Below are 23,230 nucleotides of genomic sequence, written 5' to 3' on the forward strand. Positions count from 1 at the left end.
TCATGGTCTCATTCAAATAAATTCTCTCATTAGGTATTTAATTTGAATCCTACTCTCCTTGCTTTCCATTTAAAAAGTTTCTAACCAATATTTCTTTTTCCTTTTATTTTCTTCTCTTAAAAACTTCTTCAACACTACAAAGTTCGTTTAAGTGATTAAACTGTATATGATGATTTAAGGCAAATTTCCTCGTTACCTCAATTTTATTATTTCAGTGCTAATGATTTCTTCCGTCATGTTTAAGTGATTAATCTGTGTATGATGATTTCAATTCATGTCAACATTATATCTGTACAAGCAAGTTCTTCTCCGATGTTTTCCATGTACTGGGTTTAATATGCCGTGGGAGTTACTCTTCATAGAAAATGTCACGATTCTTGTTTTAAATTTCTCCAACTATGTTGTTCAATTTTTGCAGCGCTATGGAGTATGGGCAGATTGAAACAATCCATATTTAACTCTCAGTCCAGAGTATGAAGCTGCCCAGGTAACTATCGCTTGCATTCTCATGTTCTACTTTCTATGTGGTTCCCTTAAGCAGTTTGTTGCAAATTTCAATTCAACAGTTTTGTGTTTGTATTTTTTGTATGTTAGATTGAGGTGTTTGGTCAAATGGCCATTCAAGGTTATATATTTAGAGGGAGAAAGCCAGTTCACTGGAGTCCCTCATCACGAACTGCTCTTGCAGAGGCTGGATTGGAGGTAAATCATTTGTTGAAGCATGAGAACACAATCAAATTAGATAAACTTATTACAGATAGTCTCTGGTGTAAAGAGAAAATCATTTAGGGTTTTTTTTTCAAAGAATAAAAAAATCTAGCATGATTTTTCTATGAAACCTATTGCTTTTAAAACATTAAATCACACGGATAATCATTTTCCATGATGAATTTTGTATTCTAATCTATTTTTCATGCTGATTCCTGTCATTTGCTCAAATTTGGTTATTTCATTTTTTTCCTGCCCTACCTGTTTGATAATTGCATTCAGTACCCCGAGGGGCATACTTCAAGAAGCATATACGCCATTTTTAGATTGGTTAAGGAAGGTCCATCTTCAGGCGGTGTGCTACAAGAATTTTTCCGAGACTTGTGCTTGGCCATATGGACTACAACTCCTTGGACTATTCCAGCCAATGCTGGTGAGCTTTTGTTCTATTACAATGGGAGCAATATGGTTGTAGATTTATTTCCGTATGTTTCCAAGTAATAATATTTTTTTTTTTACTCTTTTCTGATGATAAATACAATCCCTTTAGAAAATGGAGAAAGGTTTACTGAAATAGAAAGAGGAACGGTTGGTCTACCAACTACTAAATAAGAAGTGAACAACAAATATGTCTTGTTGTCCTAATCCCAAGCAAGAAAAATTATGTTTTCTTGTTTATAAACCTCCAAGGTTCCAACCCATATATTCGACTCTTACATGTTTTTGTTTTTCTAAAAAAATATCTTATAAGCATCTGACCTCGGTAGTGCTCAACTTGCCTGTTCTCATAGAATAGCTGCATGACCTACTTCATTTGGACTCTTCCATGGTTTTCGATGATAATTTTTTAGCAAAAAGTTATTCTCTTCTAAAACTTGAGCTATCTATCTTTACGTTGATATGCATTTTAACTTTTTCCCACTTTTTCTCACAGTATGCTTGTATTTTCCATAATTGAATTGCTGGCACAGTCTGAAGATGTCTTTGTTTTGATTGGAAATAAAAAGAAAAGGCCTGGTAATATTCCGAAGGAGGGAAAGAGGACTTTCCTTCTAGTAGCAACAGATCTTGTGCCAACTTTTGGAAGCAAAATGGGGTGTGAAGCTTGTTGTCAAGAAGAAATTGTTGGGTTCAGAACTTGAAAACTGCAGGTTTTATTTCTTTCCCTAAACAATCAGAAGGAACAGTGAAAGTGGGAGCTTCCTTATCAAGTGATTTTTCTTCCTAAAAAAACTTGTAGGTTTCATATTCGGTTAGAAGAAATCTAGAAATGTTGGTAAATTTTAACATATTGTTTTACCAAGCCTATCTCTTAGTAATTTACCTTAGTCACTTGATGTGAAAGTGAATATGTGAACTAAGGGTGATATATAATTAAATTTGGCTTCAACCACAAACTTAAGCTTTTGAGTGAATTGACGGTTTAATATGGTATTAGAACAGGAGGTCCTGTGTTGTTCAAGCTCCTGTATTGTTGTTTCCTTTCCAGTTAAAATCGATTTCCACTTTTTGGGCCTTTCAAATATTTCAAAGCCACAAGTGAGGGAGAGTGTTGGTGATATATAATTAAATTTGTCTTCAACTACAAACTTAAGCTTTGGGTGAATTGACGAATTAATATTAAGTATTATTAAACCAATTGTTTTCTTAAGCTACATCCACCCAAATGGTAATAGGGTGTGCCAAGTTGTTATTGGAGGAGATTACCGGCAAGGTTATAATTAGATGATGGTGATCGTAAAAGTGAGTTTAACAAAGTTGACAAGAAAAACCACAAGAGTTTGATAACAACTTGATCACAAAAAACTGAATTCAAACCCTATGGTGAATTTTGGTCCTCTCAGATAAACATCTGCATCATTTTAACTACCTATATCGACAGTTCAACCATCACAATAGTCATAATATACCTTGAAAATATCTCATTTTGTACTCAAGTAAATGTGGAACAACAACTTGTATTATTGTCTTCAATCTCTCTTCCTCACCAACAAAGGTGAACGGAAAGAAGAGATCAAGAAAAACTGTCTACAGAAGGAATTTCTATGGAAGCAGTAGCAGTTTGGCACGAGAAAGGAAGAACTCATCATCATCTAGATAAGTAAAAGTGTTCTCAGAACACACACAAATTTGCCAACATTGAAAAAGACCTTAAAATCCTAAAGCTCTGCCAAGTCCAGCAGCACTAGAATCGACTCCGACCTCTACACTTATATCCAACAACACCATTGCTATTGAGAGGAGGTAACAACTTTGAGCAGGGACTGAGAGTGAATTGGGGACAGATTAGCTTGGCAAAAGCTTTGCCAAGCCTCCTGTTTATCTTCCTCGTTCTCTGTGTATGCTTTGAACATTCCCATCACGATGCTCCGAGCCGCTTCCCTTGCTTCAGGTAGCCTATCGTTTAACAAATCTGAAGCCATTTGAAGCAATGGAACAAACCCATATTGGTTCATTTCTTCCAGACCCTGAAGAAGAAAAGTTGGCAGCACCCCATGTTAGAATCCATCAGTCCAATCCAGTTTCTGAACAGAATTGACAAGAATCAGAGATATAACAGGTACGATTTGTTGTCAATTTTTACCATCTTAGAGACACAGTTAGAGATTGGAATGGCGGCTTTGGCTCTGACTCTAAGGTTGGAATGAGAAACATATGGGCGAAGTTTCTGCAGCAGAGGCAGAGGAGTCATGGATTGCACTAGAGCTTTCAGTGCCTTGTCTGCTTCTTCGCATACAAACTTCTTGTCTTGAGAAGCTTTGAGTAGTAATTGGAGCAGCTGAAGTACCAACCAAAATCACAAAATTAGTTCCTCAACTACCATTTCCCTTCAATTTCCCATCATTGTTTAGGAACAGATAATATAGAACTCTTCCTATTCAGAATAGTGATCCCAAAACAAAAGGAATTAGGGAATTCAACTGCAAGCTCTCACCAATTGATCAAACGCATTGCTAGTGGATGTATCGAGTAACCGATCACCAAACGCATTAAAAATGTCGGCGGAAGCCATGATCGAGGTTTTAATTAGGGCACTTCTAGGATTCTTCATCGACTTCATCAAAACCACCATAACTTTCTCTCTACAAAGAAATCAAAAGAAAATTAACTGCCAGAATTGCACAAAACCCCAAACCACAACCCCAAAATAGGAAAAAAAAAAAAAAAAACATACTTACAATGAGGGAAGCAAAAGGTCAGAATGAAAAATTGCGAGACGCCTGGCATTATTGAGCGTTTCACAGACCTTCACCCAATCCTTCGAATCTAACCCTTCAATGAAATTCTAACACAACAAAACCCAACAAGAAAACAAGGATCAGATCTGTAAATAAGAAAGAAACGCAGAAAGAAATGGAAAATGAGGAGTACATTGGAATCAGGGTCCGTCAAGGGCTTAAGATTTTCAGAAGAAACATAATCAATGGTGGCATCTGCAGAAGGAGGAAGTGGAGCTTGATTCTCATCGTTCCCCTTCTGGACTGGAACCACAACTTTGGCTTGCTTCTTCGGCCTTTCTGGTGTAACTGGAAGAGCATTATCGATGGGTCTGAGAGCCATGGCCATGGTGAAAGTGAGAAGAAGAATTTGCAGAGAGGGGAGATAAGGGGGTGAAATTTGAAATTGAAGGGGGAGTGGGTAAGGGTAATGATCTTTTAAAGAAAGTAGAGATTTGAGTCGCTCTTTGTTCGTTGCTTTTTTTTAGGGTTTAGAAATTTGAAATTTGAATGTCGCCGTTGGAAAGAGACGTTGGATCTTAGGGTGTAATTTCTATAACGGTCCGTTCGTTGAATTTGAGTAATTAATTCGACGTTAAGAAACCAGCGCATTTGCCCTTCAACGTGAAACGACACCGTTTTGCTTCAGCATTTGTAGCCACGTTATGTGAGCTTTCAATCATAAAAACAAAACAGAATGGAAAGTGAAACATATGTATACACACACACAGGTGAGCTGCATCTTTAGAGTTAACAACCAAACTTACCTAAACAACTCCCAAAACACAGCTTAAATAAACACATTTTGATCCCAAAACAACCTACATGATTCGATGAAAAATAAAACGTTTTGATTCCAAATTTTGAATTGGAGAAAATGCATATGACTGTCATGTGAAAATAGCGATGAATTTATAACTAAGGGAAGGCATGATATATGAACAAGATGAAGAATTAGGGCATAGGTATGATACTTGCTTAAGTCAATAAGGAGATTCTTTTTGTAGCAATTTATGGGGCAAGAATTTGTTTCTATGTTAACATAATGTATTTTATGAGAAAAACTTAACTTCAAACACTCAGATTAGGGTTCAAAATAAGATCAAACTAATTTTCGAGATTTTGACTACACTGAGGAGGAGCATATCAATTTGAGCTCTTGAGTAGTTCGGTTAGACAGAATCTCCTAATTACTAATTACTTGCTTAGAGTCGATTTTGCAAACTTGCCCCAATAATGACTGAATTTCAACTAAATAAAACCTAAAATAAGGGGTTCTCAAGTATTCAATTAGAAAAAAGAAGGGAAAAAGTGAACTCTAGGAAACAAAATTAAATTTAATCATGGTTTGAATTTATTAATACAATTTTATTTGATATAATAACAATATCAAATTAAAAACTTTATCACTATAATTTGGAGAAAGATAGAATTTAGTCTTTGTAAATTTTAAGTTATAATTTGATCAAATAAATAGTCTAGCTATTCATAAATAGTTAGTCCTATGGAAACTAAAATTTTTAACTCTCTTAAACTATTAAAACCAAATTTGCAATCTAATACTAGTGTGAATCAACTTTTCTAATATACATCCACTAAACAGGAAAAAGAAACGAAAAACATTATATAAAGTCCAGAATGTAAGCAAAACTTGAATAACTCAATGAATGCAATTGAATGTGTGATAACGTATTAACATTAGAAAAAAGAAATCTATGGAACTAAAGGAGCAAAATGGTAACTTTAACATGACCTTGAAAAGAACAAGATTTAGAAGATTATTAGATGGAAGATTCTCATCCTATATGGGAAGATAATTCCAATTATTATCAAACGTAACTGTAGAAGAAAGAAAATTAAGGATGAATTTTTCAAGAAAATGGTAGTTTTGATGCAGGTTAAGTTCAAGTTGAGAATCAAAATCACGAGCCCGAAGATAGTTTACCATTGGCAAGTCAGAACGAACCAACCACTAACGAGACCGAAGTGAAACCCTCACGAGGCCTGAGAGATATGTCATCCTGGAAAGCTATGAAAGCCATGAGTGAAGACTTGCAACTTGGCTTCAGAGCACCTAAAGTGTTATTCTTGACTTGTCAAGAGAATTACATAAGAACAAGCACAACCAAATTGGCCTGCCTTGTCACCGTTATTCAGTATCGAGCTTTGGACCTGCTAGATGTGTTAAGAAAGGGTGACAGACTTATAGATTCTACACAATTTCAAAACCGACCAGAAAAAGGTTAGTGCTGAATTGTTAAAGATTTCTGGCTTCCATGTCTAGCTGTTCTCGTTCAACCTGGTAAGGTTATGTAACATTACCTGTATCGGCGTACTTCATTTAGTATAACTTCAGCAACTTAACTCATCGTCCTCGAGGTTATTTTTGCTCATGCTTCAAGAATAGTTACCTGCAAGGCAATCACTGCTTTTGATTAAAACAGCTCCCACTAGTTGCTCTCATAGATATGAAATGATGCTATGTCCAAGATCTTGCAGCATGCTGAGCCTTTGCAGTTTCTCTTAGTACAGCACCCACGATCGCAGCCTGCTCGATGCATTCAGCCTTATGCAGTGAATCTAATAGAACAACACAAGTTTTGGTGTAAATACTACAACCTTTCAAACGAGCTTCTTCAAAAAGTCTATAAGCATCCGATGCCCTATTTGCATTACTTAGCCCTTCTATTATAGCATTGTAAATAGCAGAATCAGCTACACCACCCTTTTCCTTAAACTTCTCGAAAAGAGTGTCTGCTTCCACGATGTTTCCAGCCTTAGCAAGTCCTGAAATCATGGTGGTGTAGGTGAATACGTTAGGCTTAAAGCCTTGCTTCTGCATCTCTTGCCAGAACACAAATGCCTTATTGAACTTTCTTATCTTACAAAGACCATGAATTAGAATGCTATAAGTTATATAATTAGGAGTACATTTCAAGTCTTTCATAGACTGAAAGCAAACAAGGGCTTCGCTAATTTCCTCTGCTTTCACCAATGCATCAAGCAAACAATTCCATGTGTATACATTAGGTGTCAAACCTTTTTGCATCAACTCTTCCATGATCAAGTACGCTTCATCTATTCTGCCCACCTTCCCAAATCCGTCAATTAGACTGCTGTATATAACAACATTTAGTTCTATACCTTTCGACTTTGCTTCTTCAAAGAGCATATATGCTTCATCAAGCCGGTCAATCTTTGCAAGTCCATCAATAACAGAACCATAAGTAACGACAGTGGGTTCATGACCCTTTGTCTTCATCTCCTCAAGCAATTGGTAAGCTTTATTTACCTTACCAGACTTGCAGAATCCATCGATAACAGTGTTATATGCTCGAGTATCCAGAACACAACCTTGTTCCTTCATTGTGTAGAATAACTCATAAGCTTCATGCGCAAAACCTGCTTTCACCAAGCCATGAATTAGGATTGTATAACTCCTCGCATCTGGAATAAATCCCAGGTTCTTAATCTCCTGAAACAAAGCCCTGCCCTTCTCAATTTCTCCAGCTTTAAAAACGCAATCCATGTAGGTATTAAGAAGTAGCAGGTCAGGAGAACAACCGAGGCGTAGCATTTCATTATATATCTTATGGCCATCCTCCTTCCTTCCACATTTGAAAAAGTTCCTTATGAGAGATGTATACACAACAGCATTTGGGATCTGGTTAGCATCCAACATCTGTTCATATAGCTTGTAGGCCTCATCCACTCTCCCATGCCTACCCAATCCTTCTATAAGAGAACAGTATGTTACTGCATCAGGTCTGCAAGTTTTATGATCCAATCCTTCAAAAATAGAACAAGCGTCATCAAGTCTTTGGGCTTTACACAATCTGTCAACCATTATGTTTACTGTAATAACATTAGGGAACAACCCAGCATCTTTCATGGCATCCCGAACAACCAACGCTGTCTCGAGTTTTCCAGCCTTACAAAGCATGTCAATCATAATATTATATGTTGAAAGGTTGGGAATTGCATCTTTCTTCATCTCTTCGAATTTTTTTAATGCCTCATCTACTTGGCCCTTCCTCCCAAGACATGAAAGAATGCAATTATATGAGACAACACTTGGAATGCATCCCTTTCTTCTCTGTCTCTCAAGCAGACTGTACGCGTCCTCAAACTTTCCAGCCATACCATAACCCATGATCATAGTATTGTATGCATATGCACAAGGCACTTGCTTGTTTTGATCCATATGTTCAAATAGCTCAACTGCTTCGTTCAGTCTGTCGGCTTTACAGAGAACTCCTATCATGCTAGTATAAGTTACATCATCAAGAACTAAACCATTAGCTTTCATTTCATGAAAAAATTTCCAAGCCATATCCACCTTCCCAGCCTTTCCAAAACAGTCTATACAGACATTGTAAAGAACAACATCTGGTTCTAGAGAATTGCTCTTCATCTCATCCAAAAGAGAAAGTGCAGCATCAACTCGGCCCTCTCTAGCAAATACACGAATGAGAGTTGTGAATAAATGAACATTAACTGCATAGCCAAGCTCCTGCATTTGCTGAAATAAGGTGAGCATGCAATCAGAATCACGAGATGTAGATAGTGCACCAATCAAATTTGTGTATGCCGAAAAGGCTGGGCGAAATTTTAACTTTCTCATAGTTTGGATAAATGTAAAAGCTTCCCTAAGCTTGCGAGATTTGATAAAGCTTAGCACAATTTCAATACATGTGTTATTTGATGGGCCAAAACCTGCAATACTCATTTCTTCCAATATTTGTTCCAAGCAATTAAACTTTCTAGTTCTTGCCATAACCATGAGAAGTGAATTGTATGCTTCACGGCAATGTGCTCGGTCTGTTAATCTCTCAGCCCATCTAAAGTAATTTACTGCATTGTTTACGTCCTTCAGCCTTCTTAAGACTCCAATTACCAATTCTGGATTTGGATTTAAGTCAAGCTCTGCTAACCTATTCTCAACCGAAGATCCCCAAGGACCAGTCTCCAAAATTTGGCACACACTATCAATAACTTGTCTCTTGTTCTCATTCTTTGCTGAAGGCAACAGATCACCCCCACCCGGAACAGGGCCCCCATTTCCATTTGTTGTTTGAGAAGAATCCCCAATCCACGAGGAAAAAAATCTAACAGAAAATTTAATAGGGTTTCCGCACTTCAAATCAAGACAATTGATTTGTCCTGCACCTGAAATAAACAAAACCTGAAATCAATATTATGGATGATATAAAGAATAATTGACGTGGAAATTCAACCCAAGTCAATACAAAAACAAGGACCTGACAAGGAACCTACAACTTTGCAGGTATACACACGATAATTAAAAACTGAAAAAGAGAAGCAGAACCACAAATCTTTCACTAGTACGCCAACTGCTGGGGCATGAAACAAGCAAGTGCTTCTTAAAAGAAATTAACATATCAGGTGGGTAATTGCTAATACATGAACTTGTGACCTCAAGACTTACAACCTTCCCTTTGACAGGCTACTCCAATACATGTACCTTAAACAAATTATGGTCTGATGATGCTTACTCTTTCAATGCCAACTTTTAATGTTCATTTCTGAGTTCTTGACCACTATGATCAAATGTTGCTAATTCTTTGAGGAAACTAAGACCAAAATTTTGTTACAATTTCACAGAATCTCACATCTGTCTTTCAAAACTATAACTATTTCATTCTAACAAAAATACTCAGAATTAAAGCCATGAACCGAGTAATCCAACAGCAACCACCTAAGGGGATAATAATTAAAGGTTACAACCCAAAAGTAAACATCAATTCCTATGAATCTTTCAGGCAAGGAGCAGAGCTCATCAATTAACAGCCAAACTTGGCCCATATGGCCCCATGAACTCAATCCAGAACCTAAAGCTCCCATTTGAGCTAGCAACGACCAAGATGGAAATATTAATTAAAGCCTAACGACTCATCAAGTGAGTCCAATGGTTTGTAATAACAATTCTTGTAGGCAAGGAACACAATTTTTTTATCAGTCAATCAATAGCTAAAATGGTATCTCATATATACACCTCATAAGGCACTGGCTATCCCTACTCTAATCATGAAGTACTTCTAAAACAGATGTCAATATGAATCCCAAACTTTCAGGAGCAAAAGAACTTATTCCTTTGCCCACAATCTGATAAGTTCATATGATGGATGCAAGTTCATAATTGGGTGGGGTAACCAGAGTGTTGGTTCTCAAATAGATTATTACCACAAACGATTTCAACTAGTTTAGTTCTTTCAATTTGTATTCAAACAAAAACTAAAAATTCTGACTTACCTTTGTTCCTTAGAAGTATCTTCATGTACGCGTGTCACAAAGTTGACGCAGTCTCAAACTCTCATTTATACACCTGAAATTACAAAGCAGCGTTAGAAGTCCCTAAATAGAAAATGGATGTCGTGAACAATGATGAAATAGATTAATGTAATAACAGCGAATTGTGATCACATTGAACAAAGGAATGTAGAAGGACAAAGATACAATCTCCCTAACTCATACTCAAGTACTGATGACAAAAATGAACAAAATAAATGTTTCATATCAAGAAAAATGAATTCATAATTAAGAAAGATAAATGTCTGTTCATGAAAACAACGAAGAACCTCTTCATTCAGACAACATACTTCCATAACATATAAACCAAAAACTGAATATGGCAAGAACAAACGTAATTCCAATTCCCCGCCATAAAAAATCATGTGGGTAGTCATTAAAAGCCCAAGAAAGTTCTTCACTTCACAAATTTCAAATTTCCAGACTGCAAATGTGATGCTGAAAGTGAACATTACCGATGAACAAGTGAGGCAGATGAACCGCGCAAATTGAATAGTCAAGCGAGCGGAATAAGAGAGTGTAACCCTCGAGAATTTGCAGTGATAGAATGAGCTGAAATACGAGAAGCTCAACCATGGAAGACAAATGAAGGCGCAGAGGAAGAGCAGAAGCCTTCTTCCATCTCTCAGCAGTCGTTTGTATGCAGGTCACCATCTAAACGCACCGTTTAACCTTTTTTCTTCTTTTATTTTCTTTCCTCTTAAACAAAAAATACAATATAAAAAATTGGGTTGATTTATTGAACTTTAAAAAAAAACACACAAAAAATGAAATTAATTGATTGGTTTAAAGTAGGGAAAGAATTAATTTTCTTCTAAATTTGAATTTGGGGATTGAATGAAATTACCCTAAGTCTAATGTTGGGATCTCCAAAATTTTAATAATTAATTGCATGGTTTTATTTGAGAGAAAATATACATGTTTTGGTCAAATTATTAAATTGAAAATCCATGGCTTTGTATGTGTGTTTGGATTTGATTTCGTTTGGTTACTTTTATTTTTATTGATACTTTTACTTTATTTTATTTTATCAAAGTTTAATTGAATCATTGTTTTCTATCTATAAAATTATTTTAATATATTCTCAATTAAATATTGAATATTTCAAATTCCATGTGGACAAGTCAATTCAAGCATAGTAATAAGGGATCAAATCATCATCCAATTGGATAATAGTTGATGGCTCTATAGTTCATCCATGATTTTAGAGTAAGAAAATTAAATTATAGTGTTACTAATAAATTGTAATTTTTATGAAAATTTCACCTAAGAAAAGTAATACTTGAAAAATAGACGATGAAATATAATTGTATTATTAGAAAGAAAAATGTTTATGAGCGTGAGTACTGGATACCTTTCTTGAGTGAAACGAGATTTAAGATATGACTATAGATGTAAGAATGACATTCGTAGTTGATTTTATAATGTAAAACATGATAAGCACAATCACTTGTAATAAAGTAGAATCCCGTACAATATCAAATTTTGTTTGGTTACTTACAATTCTAGGAACATAAACATGACATAAATGCAAATTTTTTTAATCAACTTTTAGTTTTCAAGTTTACGTATCGTCATCTAACCCACAATAAAATGTAGTTTTAGAAAAACAGGTTTGATAACTAAAGTCTTGACACACTTCTTAAAAACACATAGATTTGAAAAATTAATTCGATGGATTCATTTTTTTATGATATTTTTCAAAATTATGTTGATTATCCTTATCGAAGCGAATATGCATACTCACCATTTTGAACACGAAGCAACTCAATGAATCTTGCAACACAAGAGTCTCCCCTCCTATTGACAGTTTACATCAAACATACTTCAAAAGAGTGGGCAGCTTTAATTATACTACAAACTAGTGACTCTAAAATTTTGTTATAGTGAGAATCTCATTTTACTATATCTAATACACCTTTAATTTTCGTCCGTAAAACAATGTGGTTGCATCATTTTTACTAAAATCGTCTTCTACACATGATTAAAAATAAAATCACTAGTTCTTATTAAGAATTGCTTTTTTAACCCTAAAAACCTTACATAAACACAAAAATACACACATCTTTACTCCACATTATCATATGGTTTATCAAAAAGTAACCTAAAAATCTTAAATTTGATGTATGAAAGTTAATTTTGATGGAAAGAGATTACATAATCATAATAATTTGGTAAAGAGGGAAACAAAAATTAAAAAGTAATTAAAAAATAAAACTAAAATAGAGCAAAATTGAAGAGATAGGGAGGAAATGGATATTATAACCCATTGTTGTGTGTTTGATGGGTGATGCGCCCACCTTACTTTTGATGTATTATTGTACCAAGTTGATTAGTATTAAGAAACCTATTTTCAATTTTGAGGAATTCTGTTCTTCTCACATGGCGGTCAAAAGGTCATAAATAAGTAATAAATTAGGGAAGAGGAAGAAGACCTTGTTGTTGTTGTTGTTGTTTTTATTATATGTATATATTTTTAAGAAAAGAAATTAGAATTACAAAAACAAAATACAAGTCCGGGGCAAGCGTATCCGGAATCGGCCCCTTCTTACACTCGTCCTTTTTGTTGTGCAACAATGTCTTTGATCATCAACAACATTCCTTCTTAATTCTTCTTTTTCTTCTTCTTCTCTTTGATTCATGCATATGGAAACCCAATACTCTGCTTCACATTCCTACGGTTCGGCTATGAAGATGACAATTCCGCCGTCTCAACATGCTGACAATGACCGGAGCACCACTGAGCTTCGTGCCTTGGACTGTAACCTCACCTCCCTTTGCGACCACATTCAGATTGAGGGCTTTAACTCTGGTGCATTCTCTGACATCGTTGTCCACGCCATGGGCTCCACGTATCACCTCCATCGCTTAATTTTATCGCGCAGCTCTTACTTCAGGTCTGGATTGTTTCAATTGGACAAAGATTAAGTTTTTTTATGTGGGTTTTCGATTTTTTTTTTTTTTTTTTTTTTGTTCTGTTCACGCTTGGGTGTGACTTTTGGAAGATGATGCTTCTGTGATACTGTTTGGATAAACCTATTCTATTGATTTTGTTTCTTTTATGATGGAGTTAGTGTTTTGGTTTAATTTGATTTGCCTTGAGAAATGGGATTTTTTTGCTCGTTTAGTATATGTGTTTTCTTGATTTGATGCCATTGCTTAATTTCCAGGCGTTTTATTGGTTATCTTGTAGTTTTGTTATTTTTCAAATTTACTTGATGATTACTTGATCCATGGTTACAATGCAATTAATGGTTGGTTTATTTTATTAGTCAGTTATATATGCTGTTATGGGTTTGCTTCTGGAACCCGGTAGCTTACATTATGAATTGCAGGAATATGCTTCATGGGCCGTGGAAAGAAGCCAGTGCTCCTGTTTTGACCTTGCACGTTGATGATAAGAATGTCAATGGGGAGGCAATTGCAATGGCTTTAGCATATCTATACGGACATCATCCTAAGTTGAATGATAATAACGCGTTTCGTGTTCTTGCTGCTGCTTCTTTTCTTGACCTTCAGGTACTACAGTGTCTTTGTTACTGATTTTTTTGTTTGTTTGCTATATTTTGCTTTTCATTTTATGGATTTGATTTAGTACTACAATTTCTTTTCTTTGTTCAGGATTTGTGTGCAATATGCACAGATTTTATTATAGCTGAACTGTGGACTTCAAATTTCTTGGCTTATCAGGTTCTAAGAATGTGAAGGTGCTTTGTTAAATTCCTTCTGTATTCCAAATTTCGCACTTAGTGTCCTCGTATTTTTCTTTGATTTAGATATTTGCGGAGAGCCAAGATTATGGAATACATGGAGAACGTGTGAGAATTGCTTGCTGGGGTTACCTTTGTCAAAGTGGTGCCATTGAGTTGAAAGAGGTATTTTAAGTTATATCATCATAGTTTTTCGTTCTTCCTCTTCTGTTATGCATTGGATTGGTGGTACTTTTCCTCTTCCTCATGAAAAAAGGATGTTAACCTCAAGGCCTCTTACTGGTCATTTGATCTAGTGTTGAATTTATATTCAGAAGAAACATATTAAGATTTTAGTAGGTTTGTTGTTTATAATTTTAAATTTTCTTTGTTTTATATTACATCTTGAGATGAGGCAACGTAAGACAGATTTTTGTATTTGACACATATTCTTATAAAACAGACTTTTTAGTCACACGTATTGTGATTTTACATTCATTGAACATGGGCATCTTTCTGATTGTACGGCTTTAGGTTATACAGGCCTTGATTGGACAAATATGTTAGGTGTTGGTTTAAAAATGAGATATATTATTTAAATTTTTTGTTATGTTTGTTTTGAATAGGTGCTCCCAAAGCTTTCATCTCAAACATTGTATGCTTTGCTGACTACTGATGAATTATGGGTGCCTAGCGAAGAGAGACGGTGAGAATGAGAGATGTGACAATTTTTGCTTATGATTTGCTGTTAAAAAGTTGAAATTCCTTTCTAATTCCTTGTTTTATTTTCCAATATTCCTTTGGTCTTACCAAAAGGTTTGAACTAGCACTGTATGCATTCCTTGCTAAAGGGGCTCTTTGCAAGGACGAACCTTCTGAACCAGGTTGTTCCAGTTCTGAGATTGAGATTTCCAAGGCACAAGAAACTTGTTCAATAGACTCCACTAATGAAAGGTTGGAATCTGAGCTTGGGCATTTAAGTTTGAAAGATGGCCTAGAGGTCCATAAAAGTGCTCATAATCATCTTCATCAGCTTCCCGACTGTGTGGTTGACTTCCAAACAGGGGCCTCCAACTCTAAACAGAAGATGCAAGAAGTTACATACTCTCAGTCAAATGTAAAACCACCATTTTTGTGCAATGTGGAAGGGTCGTCAACTTTAAATAATTCATTCTCTGACACAAATGGAGTTCTAAGCTCATGTTCCTATATTAACTTGCCAATTACAGTTGGAGTAAGTGGACTTGGTGCAAGTGGAGTTGCTATGGAAGGGCCGTCGGAAGAAGGCTGCTATCAATTGGATAACAATACTTGGCTTGGCACAAACCAAACAAGCCATTGCTCTACTGTGAACTCTTCTACCAATGGACTCCCTTCAAATGATTGGGGAAGATGTGGCATGCCTGCTGTTTCATGGGGTGGCAGGGTTGTAGGTAGAAGGCAGCTTAAAAGTTATGCTAAAGGCAACTTTAGTGCAAGGGGAGAGGATTATGATGTGTTTGATAGTTTATTTGAAGGGGGTTCACTTTTGTACTGCAACATGACTTTTGAAGCTCTTCTAAATATGAGAAAACAACTTGAGGAGTTGGGTTTCCCTTGCAAAGCTGTAAATGATGGTCTTTGGCTACAGGTTTGATGTTTAAATATTCCCTTCGTTTTATGTATTAATAATTCTGTGCTTTTGTACCTCCCGAATCATTTTCCTGTGGCAATCACTTGAAGGTGATAGCAAGCGTTTTGGTTTAAATTAGCCTTATAGTGAGCTATGAAATGTGTGCCAATTACGATGGGGAACTTGGCATCCCTGCTTGAATTGAGCTTTCAGCTTTAGCTCAACTAGTTGGGATATCTATACACATCTTACTTTAATTAGCAGGTTCTCGAAGTATATTGTCTGTGATTCCGTTGGATGCGAACTTAGCTTCTTTCAATTATGTCATTTATTTGCAGATGCTTTTGAGGCAAAGGGTACAAGAGATTGTTGCTGATACATGCAAAAACTGCTGCCTTACAAGTTTAGCTTGTGCATGCCGACAGCCATTTGCATTTGCACGCGGAGTCAATGCCTCAGGATACTATATCAATGAGCATGATCAGAACAGCTCGCCTGGCAGTGTGGGAAACATATATGTCGCCGAATCTTCTCAAGGTGATGGAAATGGCCCATTCAAGCCTGTCCGAGTACACGTTAGGGGGCCAGTTGAAGGGCTTGCTGGAATTGGGCGTGGAGCCACTTTTGTGCCAGCGACTGCTTGGCCTCCTACACGCTTTGTGTTCTCCCGTGTACCTATTGGTGTGGGCAACAGAAATTGTCATCAGTCGCTGGCTAATGATGATTCAGAGGCTAGAGCTGACCACAATGCGGATTTGTCTGGAGATGGATTGACGGCATTGGTCGGTTTGAGCCAAGGAGGGGGCAGCAGTATGAATGCTCAGGGAGAATCAACAGAGAGAGGATATGATATGGAATTGCAAAGCAGAATATCTGCCTGTATGGCAGGTCCAAGTGCCACGGGTATTCCTGTCCAGATGCTTCAATCTCCAGATCATGCCCTTGGAATTGAGTGGGAGAATGGAAACAGTACAATTGTATTGGATATGAAAACTCCTTTAAGCCACTTCCCTCCTTTTCGCTTCGGGTAGGTTCTCATCTGCTCTTGCTGTATTAAATAAAGGCTTCTTTCCTGTTTGATACTCAAAGTTAACGTTGCAGCTTTCTGAAATTGTGGCTAAAGAATTTAGCTTTTGGTCTTAGTGGTTTTCCATCCTCGCTTTAATTTGTGTTTGTGTCAGTGGTTTGATACTTGGGTGTCATGGCAATATTACAATAAGAGTACCATCCCTCCCACTCTCGCAAAGAACCAAAACACCACAAAGCTCATAACTACCTTGATCATATGCTTATGACATATATATAACTCCTCCTCCATAACCACCCAACAACTGTAAATAACTACAAATCCCTCTAACTACTAATCATCCATATCCTTGCTAGTATTAGATGACCCCCTTTTTCTATAAACACTGAAATTCCCCTTTTACCCTTTCAATAATATTGGAATGGAGTTGGGGGCCTAACAGATTCTTAGAGAGGAAAGTCAACGAATTTTCTTGGGCTTCTTCTAGGTTGCTGTTGTAATCCCTAGATTCCTCTTTCCATAGGCATATCATATCTCTTTTATTCAATTGCTCTTGTTTTTAACATTGTGCAATGTGCACCCAGAAGTGGAGGCAAGCATCATGATAAGTTTCTTGGATATTTTGTAACTTAATTCTTTTTGCCCTCAAGTATGTAATTGGGGTCTCTTCCTTGTATTCTGTTTTTGGTTGATAATTAAAAATTTACAATCAATCTTTGGTTTTCCAGGGTGCAATTTGAGGACGTTCATAGGCTTAATGATGGCCAAGTCAAGCATTCACCTGAGTTTTTCTATGCTGGTTCTTTATGGAAGGTGTCAAAGCAAGCAGTTACTTTACTCAGTATTACTGAGATGTCTGATTCTGGATTCCATTTTTTCCCAATATTTTATAGACTTTATTTCTTTACGTTACAGGTTAGTGCTCAGGCATTCAATGACGAAGACCCTCAAGGACGTCGAACTCTAGGTAACCTTTTGCCAATGAATGATGAATTCAATACTTTCATTGACTGAACTTCTGCCTGTACTATTTCAGGATTATTTCTTCACAGGCGGAAGGCAGAAATATCTGATTCTCTTAGAAAGGTCAGCCTTAATCTCCGTTATCTAATCTGGAAATGGTGCAACTTGAGTTGTGAACATCATCTATTCAACATCCATCACTAATAATGCTTTGATTTCTGAATTACCATTGGGGACTCGACATTGTTTGATTGATGAACTACTCTAATGCGAGTAGCTATGCTATGCGTACAGACATTCTTAATTGGAAATTAATCTTTCAGGTCCATATGTTTGTTGATTCTCGTGAAAAAGTTACTGCACGATATCAGGTACCATAGGCAGTGAGCCACCTGCTAAATGATGCAACTGTAGTTTCTAACAATTTGCACAACTGTATACTTGAATCTTTGGTTTAACACATCCTCACAATTTTTCCCCATTGCTCAGTTGATATGTCCATCAAAGAGGGAGGTGATGGTGTTTGGCAACCCCAAACAAACAGGAACTCTTCTACCAAAAGCTCCCAAGGGATGGGGTTGGCGCACAGCCCTCCTTTTCGACGAGCTTGCAGATTTTCTTCAACATGGGGCTCTGAGGGTGGCTGCTGTTGTGCAGCTTGTTTGAGCAATGGTATGTATGTATTTATTTTTGTGATGGTACCCCCCACAGTAGTTTTTTCGTTCTCTGAGCGCTCTCTGAGAGCTGCCTCTAAAGTTGAGCATGTCAATAGCACACACATATTTGGGAAAAAAAAAGCCTTCTGGATTTGGTCTGAAGGTTTGAGAAATGGAAATGTTTAACTTGGCCTTTTAAGTTTAGATAATGAGACAGTTCAATAAATGGTTCAAATTGGTCTCTGGTATTAATTTCCTGTTGAGTGACACTAACGAAAAAGTGACATGCCATCCTCATTTTTGAATTAGTTGGCATCTTAGATGGCATTCTGAGACAGAAGAGAGCTTGTAAGGAGAGATAATAAGGAAGAAACCAAAAACCTCATAAGCAATAGGTACGAAATTTGTAGAATACTTAAAAATCGTCGGCACATCATCATCTACTTATTCAGTCCCCTTTTTCATTAGTTTCATTGATGAAACAGTAATCCCAGAGACCAATTTGAATCATTCCCTTCAACTTCTTAGAGTTAAATGTCACATTTTGAAAGTTTAGGCAAATTTTCTCTAGGAACCAAAAGATCATATCTTTCCCACACATGTATTACTGTAGCCTGATTGTATTTTTAGATTTATAACATTTAATCTATTGATAATTCTTTTGGCTCTGAAGAACTGTTGTCTAGTTTTATTTCTTCTTAACAGATCATCAACTTAGTCCTTATTACACACCAGTTCTTTAAGATTACTGGTGTTCTGGATTGTCTTTTGAGTAATTACAGCCATTGTTTTCACATTAACTTCCTACATAATTATTGAACCTTTCAACCTTTGAAAAGATAAGTAATGTTTTGATTGATTAAGTGACGATGATGAATTTCAAAGTTACTGTACATAGAAACCTTATGAGATGATTAACAGATTTAGTTTTGTGATAATCGGTTGATGGGAGATTTGATTTTCATCCTTATAAAGTGATGGTTTGATTCCTTCGATTTTGGGTCTAATTGGAATCACACCAAATTGATTAGTTTAGTAAAGATGAAAATTGAACCAATGTTCAAAGAAAGGCAATATAAGTTTGATTTCCGTTTTTGTTGACGAGGGACAAAAGTTTTTCATCGTTGCTCGTAATAAATAAACTCTTGAAAAAGGTGTTTGATAAATTATTTAGTGTAATGCTCATGAGCTTACGGTTGGATAATATCATTGTTACCATTTATTAAGCCATCTTTTCTATATATTTTGTATTTTGAGCAAAATGAATTGTTGATATGCTGATGTGTGAAACTATGTATTTATCTTTTTTGAAATTTCAAGAGACCTTAATTCCTAAAGTTTTAAAACTCACTTTAGTTTTTAAGGTTTGAAAAATGCTCTTAATGATATTCAAGTTAATTTAATTTGACTTTCAGTTAAATAATGAAAAGGCAATGTGACATGTTAAGCAACAAATTTTGAGATGACAATTTTAATAACATGAGATTTCTCTAGGTAGTGAGAAAAGGGAAAGGGGGTGAGACAACAATAGAGAAACAAAAGGAAAAAAGTATTGCATAAAAGTTTTATTGTAGCAATTGTTAGAGAAACTATAAAGTCTCTTAAAACTTGATATTAGCGTGGTTTAAGATATAAGAAAATGTCATAACTTTTAATTTAGAGAGTAATGAAATATAGATATCAACAAAAAGTTAATATCGATGATTGAAAAAAAATCAAAAAAGATTAAATTACTTTTGGTTAAAATCATGTTTTGGTCTCTAAACTATTTGGATTCTTAAACTTTTAAAAGTGTTTGATTTGATCATCAAACTTTTAAAAAAACTCAATTTAATGTCTATCGTTTTATTGAACGAAATGAATAATAATGGTGTGACTTTTATATTTTGATTAATTAGACTCTCTATTCATCCTATTAACTAATAACAAAAGAAAAATAGTTGATTAAAATTAATTGTTTTTTTCTCTCAAACTTAAATCTCTCACCATCTCCTTCCTCCTATTTATTATTATTATTATTATTTCAAACAAAAATCTTAAAGCAAATCTAAAAAGCAAGTAAAATAAACTAGAAAAGTAAATAATCTCAGCCCATAAAATAAACTCTACAAAATTTAACATAACTATTTTCATAATGTATCGTCAAACCAAAAAGAGGAGGAGAGAACTTAGAGTAAGAGAAAAAAACAAGTGAATGAATTCCAAAATATTCCAAGCTTAAAAATTTGGATGCATCAAAATTTACCATCTAACCTTTGATTAATATTAAAACAGTAGATCATAGAAACTTTATATTATTAGGAACTTTTGATTACAAAATAAAAAACGTTAGATTATTTAGTTGGCATAGACTAAAAATAGATTTTTTTTAAAAAAAGTTATGAGACTAAATAGAACAATATAGAAAATTTAGGGAGAAATATATGATTTAAATGATTATTTTAACGAAATATGAATATAGTATATGATTAGTGCTTTTGATGTTAAACCATCTTTCAAGCCCCGGAGACTGCCAAGACGCCGATCAACATTCCGATTCCGCCGCACGAAGAAACCTCTTGACAGTTGCGAACGATGCGGCCATTCTTTCACCAGAAGCACTTGCCATCTTCGGCCGATTTCTTCGCCATTGAATGTCTACGCTCTTCTTCCATCCCAATCTTCCTTCTCACCCTCAGATTGCCTTAAAAAATTTCTCTGCATTGGAGTGTGACAACAGTTTTCTCTCTACACAACCAAAAAGTCCTTCTCTAAGTCTCTTCGTCGGCATTGGACAATGGCGGAGCAGGTAATGGTGATTGGGGTCGATGAAAGTGAGCACAGCTTCTACGCCTTGGATTGGACGCTTCAACATTTCTTTAGGCCTAACGCCACTCCTTACAAGCTCACTATTGTCAACGCTACACTCCCCTCGATCCCTCATGGAGCCGCCTTCCTAGGTATAACTGATTTGATTCTTCCGAAATTCGCTTTGCTTTTTCACGAAATTGAAGAATAAGTTAGAAATTAGAATTTATGTTGATTCTTGAACGACGGTATCAACCATAGGGCAAACTGAATTTATTTATCATCTTTGATGAGAGAGCGATATTATTTTATTTGGATTCTTGCTATGTACAATTACAGCCAATCAAGGAATCTTTATACATTTTGAGACCGCTTATTTCTTGTTGTTCTGTAAATGATTCGTTTAGGGGATTGGCATTGAATGAAAATCAAATCTTTCTGCCTTTGCGTTTTTTCTCATAATTGAGTTTAACATTTTCCTCAATGATTGTCAAATGTTGATGTACAGGATCCCCGAATTTGATGCCCACGATCGATGCAGATTTGAAGAAACTAACTAATAGGACGGTCCAAAGAGCGAAGGATATATGCATCGAACACAATGTAAATTTGACTTTCACTTAGAAATTTCATGGTTGCACCATTTATCTTCATATAGAACTGCAACTTAAAAAGTTGTCTTCCATTCTCATTGACGATTGAATTACTCTTTTACAAAATCAAACTTGGATTTATGTTTGGATAGTATTTCTAAATCTTGCACATTCTGATTAACTGTAAAGAATGTTCTTGCACCACCCAAAGAAAATGGGTTGTTTGGGAGGTATGAAAGTAATGGGGATGAAATATGAGGTATTGAAATGAATGGGGAATTGAGGGTGGAATGAGAATGAGATCATGTAGCATCAAAGTGATGGGAAAGAGAGTTAGGTTGAAAACTGTGAAAAGGGAATAGCCCAACTCAAATATGAGCTTGGAATTTAAACTCATTCCATTTCGTCCTCTCAGACATGTTCATAGTGATTAATTCGCTCCATCTGGGTACACTTACATTATGTAGATTTCCTAGCCCCTCTATAGAAAACATGTCTAGAGTGGATGCTTGAATAAGCTTTTAAAGTAGGTAAAAATATTGTTTCTAGGCACTTGGGATGTTAATCCAAACAAACCCTGAACCTTCATGGACCACCTACTTTGATACCATGTTAGATGAAGGTAAATTTTTAGTTTCAACGCTCTAACTTGTGAACTTGAAATATGTAGAAGACCCATCAAATGAAAATTCTCATTAATTAGTCATCCTAAGCCACATACTCTACAACATGTCAAATCACTAACTGATTGAAAAGTTTTAAGTTTACAAGTAAAGACAAATTCAGTATTATATAATCTTACACATGATGAGTTGAAAATGGTTGAGATTCGTGTATGGAGCTATCCAGAGTTTGAGTTGAAACTGGAGCACCATTTATTCTGCAAAAGGTTTTAACATAACCATTTAGCATGCTCATTGAGATATCTTCTTCCATGTAGGTTCAAAGCGTGGAGACTGAAGTTGTGGAGGGTGATGCGAGAAATGTATTATGCGATTCTGTAGAAAAGTTCCATGCATCCATTTTGATTGTTGGAAGTCATGATTATGGAGTAGTAAAGAAGTAAGAACTCCTTGGTAACTATACTTACGTATATAGGTAGTTTCGACTTGCTTCTAAGTTGTAGTTTCAAAATTTCAATTCTCACCCATTTGAATGGAAATACTCTACAAAGAAGCAAAAAGAACTAAGTAGAGCTTTGATCCAACAAGTCAGAAATGATTTATGAAGTTTTTGTTGAACAGGATGGGACTGGGCAGTGTTAGTGACTACTGTGCTCAGCATGCCCATTGCTCTGTCATGATTGTGAAGAGGCCACCCAAGCCCATGACCTAAGCACCCCATCTTTTGTTGTAGAGAATGATGGATCTCTGAACTTGGAGTTGCATTTCAAACTAAATAGGAGCTGAATTTCAATTAGGGACAGTTGCCCTAGCAATTGAACCCAAAGTATTGGTAAATATGCCTCATTCAAAAAAATTGCAAATATAGCAAAATTTATATCTAGTTCTTGGACCGATGGTAAATTTTACTTTATTTGTAATTCACTCAAATCATTGCTTTGTACTTAATTAGTAGCCTACAAGTGTTTCTTATTGTAATTTTCCTTTTCATTATATTATTAATCAACTTAGATATGTTTTATGT

General features: G+C 35.7%; 5 protein-coding genes across 12 annotated transcripts; 3 read left to right on the forward strand and 2 right to left on the reverse strand.

Annotated features, from left to right (window-relative positions):
• Positions 1–43: 43 nt before the first annotated feature.
• Positions 44–2,231, forward strand: LOC105434843 (isoleucine--tRNA ligase). 7 transcript variants are annotated; one of them, XM_031882413.1, is made up of 5 exons: positions 44–179; positions 419–487; positions 595–702; positions 991–1,141; positions 1,680–2,231. In XM_031882413.1, the coding sequence occupies exons 2-5, from the start codon at positions 474–476 to the stop codon at positions 1,848–1,850; spliced, it is 444 nt and encodes a 147-aa protein (XP_031738273.1). In that variant the 5' UTR covers positions 44–179; positions 419–473; the 3' UTR covers positions 1,851–2,231. The 7 variants fall into 7 exon arrangements, 6 of the variants coding, with proteins under 6 accessions (XP_031738273.1, XP_031738274.1, XP_031738275.1 ...); XR_004215176.1 differs by lacking the exon at positions 44–179 and adding an exon at positions 187–323 and having other exon boundaries at positions 567–702; positions 1,643–2,231; XM_031882414.1 differs by lacking the exon at positions 44–179 and adding an exon at positions 194–323.
• A 384-nt stretch (positions 2,232–2,615) lies between these two features.
• Positions 2,616–4,578, reverse strand: LOC101204184. Its single transcript, XM_011652759.2, has 5 exons — positions 4,081–4,578; positions 3,888–3,994; positions 3,644–3,791; positions 3,293–3,487; positions 2,616–3,176 (listed from the first exon to the last, which is right to left on the reverse strand). Exons 1-5 carry the CDS (start codon positions 4,273–4,275, stop codon positions 2,940–2,942), a joined length of 882 nt encoding a protein of 293 aa, XP_011651061.1. The 5' UTR covers positions 4,276–4,578; the 3' UTR covers positions 2,616–2,939.
• Positions 4,579–5,553: 975 nt separating this feature from the next.
• On the reverse strand, positions 5,554–10,932 carry LOC101204426 (pentatricopeptide repeat-containing protein At3g06920). The gene is made up of 3 exons (XM_004134165.3): positions 10,712–10,932; positions 10,200–10,272; positions 5,554–9,095 (listed from the first exon to the last, which is right to left on the reverse strand). The coding sequence occupies exons 2-3, from the start codon at positions 10,222–10,224 to the stop codon at positions 6,406–6,408; spliced, it is 2,715 nt and encodes a 904-aa protein (XP_004134213.1). The 5' UTR covers positions 10,225–10,272; positions 10,712–10,932; the 3' UTR covers positions 5,554–6,405.
• Positions 10,933–12,634: 1,702 nt separating this feature from the next.
• On the forward strand, positions 12,635–18,875 carry LOC101204673. Its single transcript, XM_004134166.3, has 12 exons — positions 12,635–13,153; positions 13,592–13,775; positions 13,878–13,946; positions 14,033–14,131; positions 14,572–14,651; positions 14,762–15,575; positions 15,896–16,584; positions 17,313–17,397; positions 17,500–17,551; positions 17,621–17,670; positions 17,871–17,918; positions 18,037–18,875. The coding sequence occupies exons 1-12, from the start codon at positions 12,897–12,899 to the stop codon at positions 18,211–18,213; spliced, it is 2,604 nt and encodes an 867-aa protein (XP_004134214.2). The 5' UTR covers positions 12,635–12,896; the 3' UTR covers positions 18,214–18,875.
• A 1,339-nt stretch (positions 18,876–20,214) lies between these two features.
• LOC101211959 (universal stress protein PHOS32) lies at positions 20,215–23,219 on the forward strand. 2 transcript variants are annotated; one of them, XM_031882695.1, is made up of 4 exons: positions 20,215–21,142; positions 21,499–21,593; positions 22,524–22,681; positions 22,828–23,219. In XM_031882695.1, exons 1-3 carry the CDS (start codon positions 20,980–20,982, stop codon positions 22,647–22,649), a joined length of 384 nt encoding a protein of 127 aa, XP_031738555.1. In that variant the 5' UTR covers positions 20,215–20,979; the 3' UTR covers positions 22,650–22,681; positions 22,828–23,219. The 2 variants fall into 2 exon arrangements, with proteins under 2 accessions (XP_031738555.1, XP_004134490.1); XM_004134442.3 differs by having other exon boundaries at positions 20,238–21,142; positions 22,524–22,645.
• Positions 23,220–23,230: the final 11 nt, after the last annotated feature.

This window comes from Cucumis sativus, chromosome 3 (assembly GCF_000004075.3).
Source record: "Cucumis sativus cultivar 9930 chromosome 3, Cucumber_9930_V3, whole genome shotgun sequence".
NCBI classification, from domain to species: Eukaryota; Viridiplantae; Streptophyta; class Magnoliopsida; order Cucurbitales; family Cucurbitaceae; genus Cucumis; species Cucumis sativus.

Coding starts and splice junctions, on each gene's coding strand:
- LOC101204426 (XM_004134165.3), bottom strand. CDS start 10,224: ATGAAGATACTTCTAAGGAACAAAG. Junction 9,096..10,199: donor GATACTTCTAAGGAACAAAG/GTAAGTCAGAAT, acceptor TGTTTATTTCAG/GTGCAGGACAAATCAATTGT.
- LOC101211959 (XM_004134442.3), top strand. CDS start 20,980: ATGGCGGAGCAGGTAATGGTGATTGGGGTCGATGAAAGTGAGCACAGC. Junction 21,143..21,498: donor TCATGGAGCCGCCTTCCTAG/GTATAACTGATT, acceptor GTTGATGTACAG/GATCCCCGAATTTGATGCCC. Junction 21,594..22,523: donor ATATATGCATCGAACACAAT/GTAAATTTGACT, acceptor TCTTCCATGTAG/GTTCAAAGCGTGGAGACTGA.
- LOC101204673 (XM_004134166.3), top strand. CDS start 12,897: ATGCATATGGAAACCCAATACTCTGCTTCACATTCCTACGGTTCGGCT. Junction 14,132..14,571: donor GTGCCATTGAGTTGAAAGAG/GTATTTTAAGTT, acceptor TGTTTTGAATAG/GTGCTCCCAAAGCTTTCATC. Junction 15,576..15,895: donor ATGATGGTCTTTGGCTACAG/GTTTGATGTTTA, acceptor ATTTATTTGCAG/ATGCTTTTGAGGCAAAGGGT.
- LOC105434843 (XM_031882413.1), top strand. Junction 703..990: donor TTGCAGAGGCTGGATTGGAG/GTAAATCATTTG, acceptor AATTGCATTCAG/TACCCCGAGGGGCATACTTC. Junction 1,142..1,679: donor GACTATTCCAGCCAATGCTG/GTGAGCTTTTGT, acceptor TTGCTGGCACAG/TCTGAAGATGTCTTTGTTTT.
- LOC101204184 (XM_011652759.2), bottom strand. CDS start 4,275: ATGGCCATGGCTCTCAGACCCATCGATAATGCTCTTCCAGTTACACCA. Junction 3,995..4,080: donor TGACGGACCCTGATTCCAAT/GTACTCCTCATT, acceptor TTGTTGTGTTAG/AATTTCATTGAAGGGTTAGA. Junction 3,488..3,643: donor GCAATGCGTTTGATCAATTG/GTGAGAGCTTGC, acceptor TTGGTACTTCAG/CTGCTCCAATTACTACTCAA.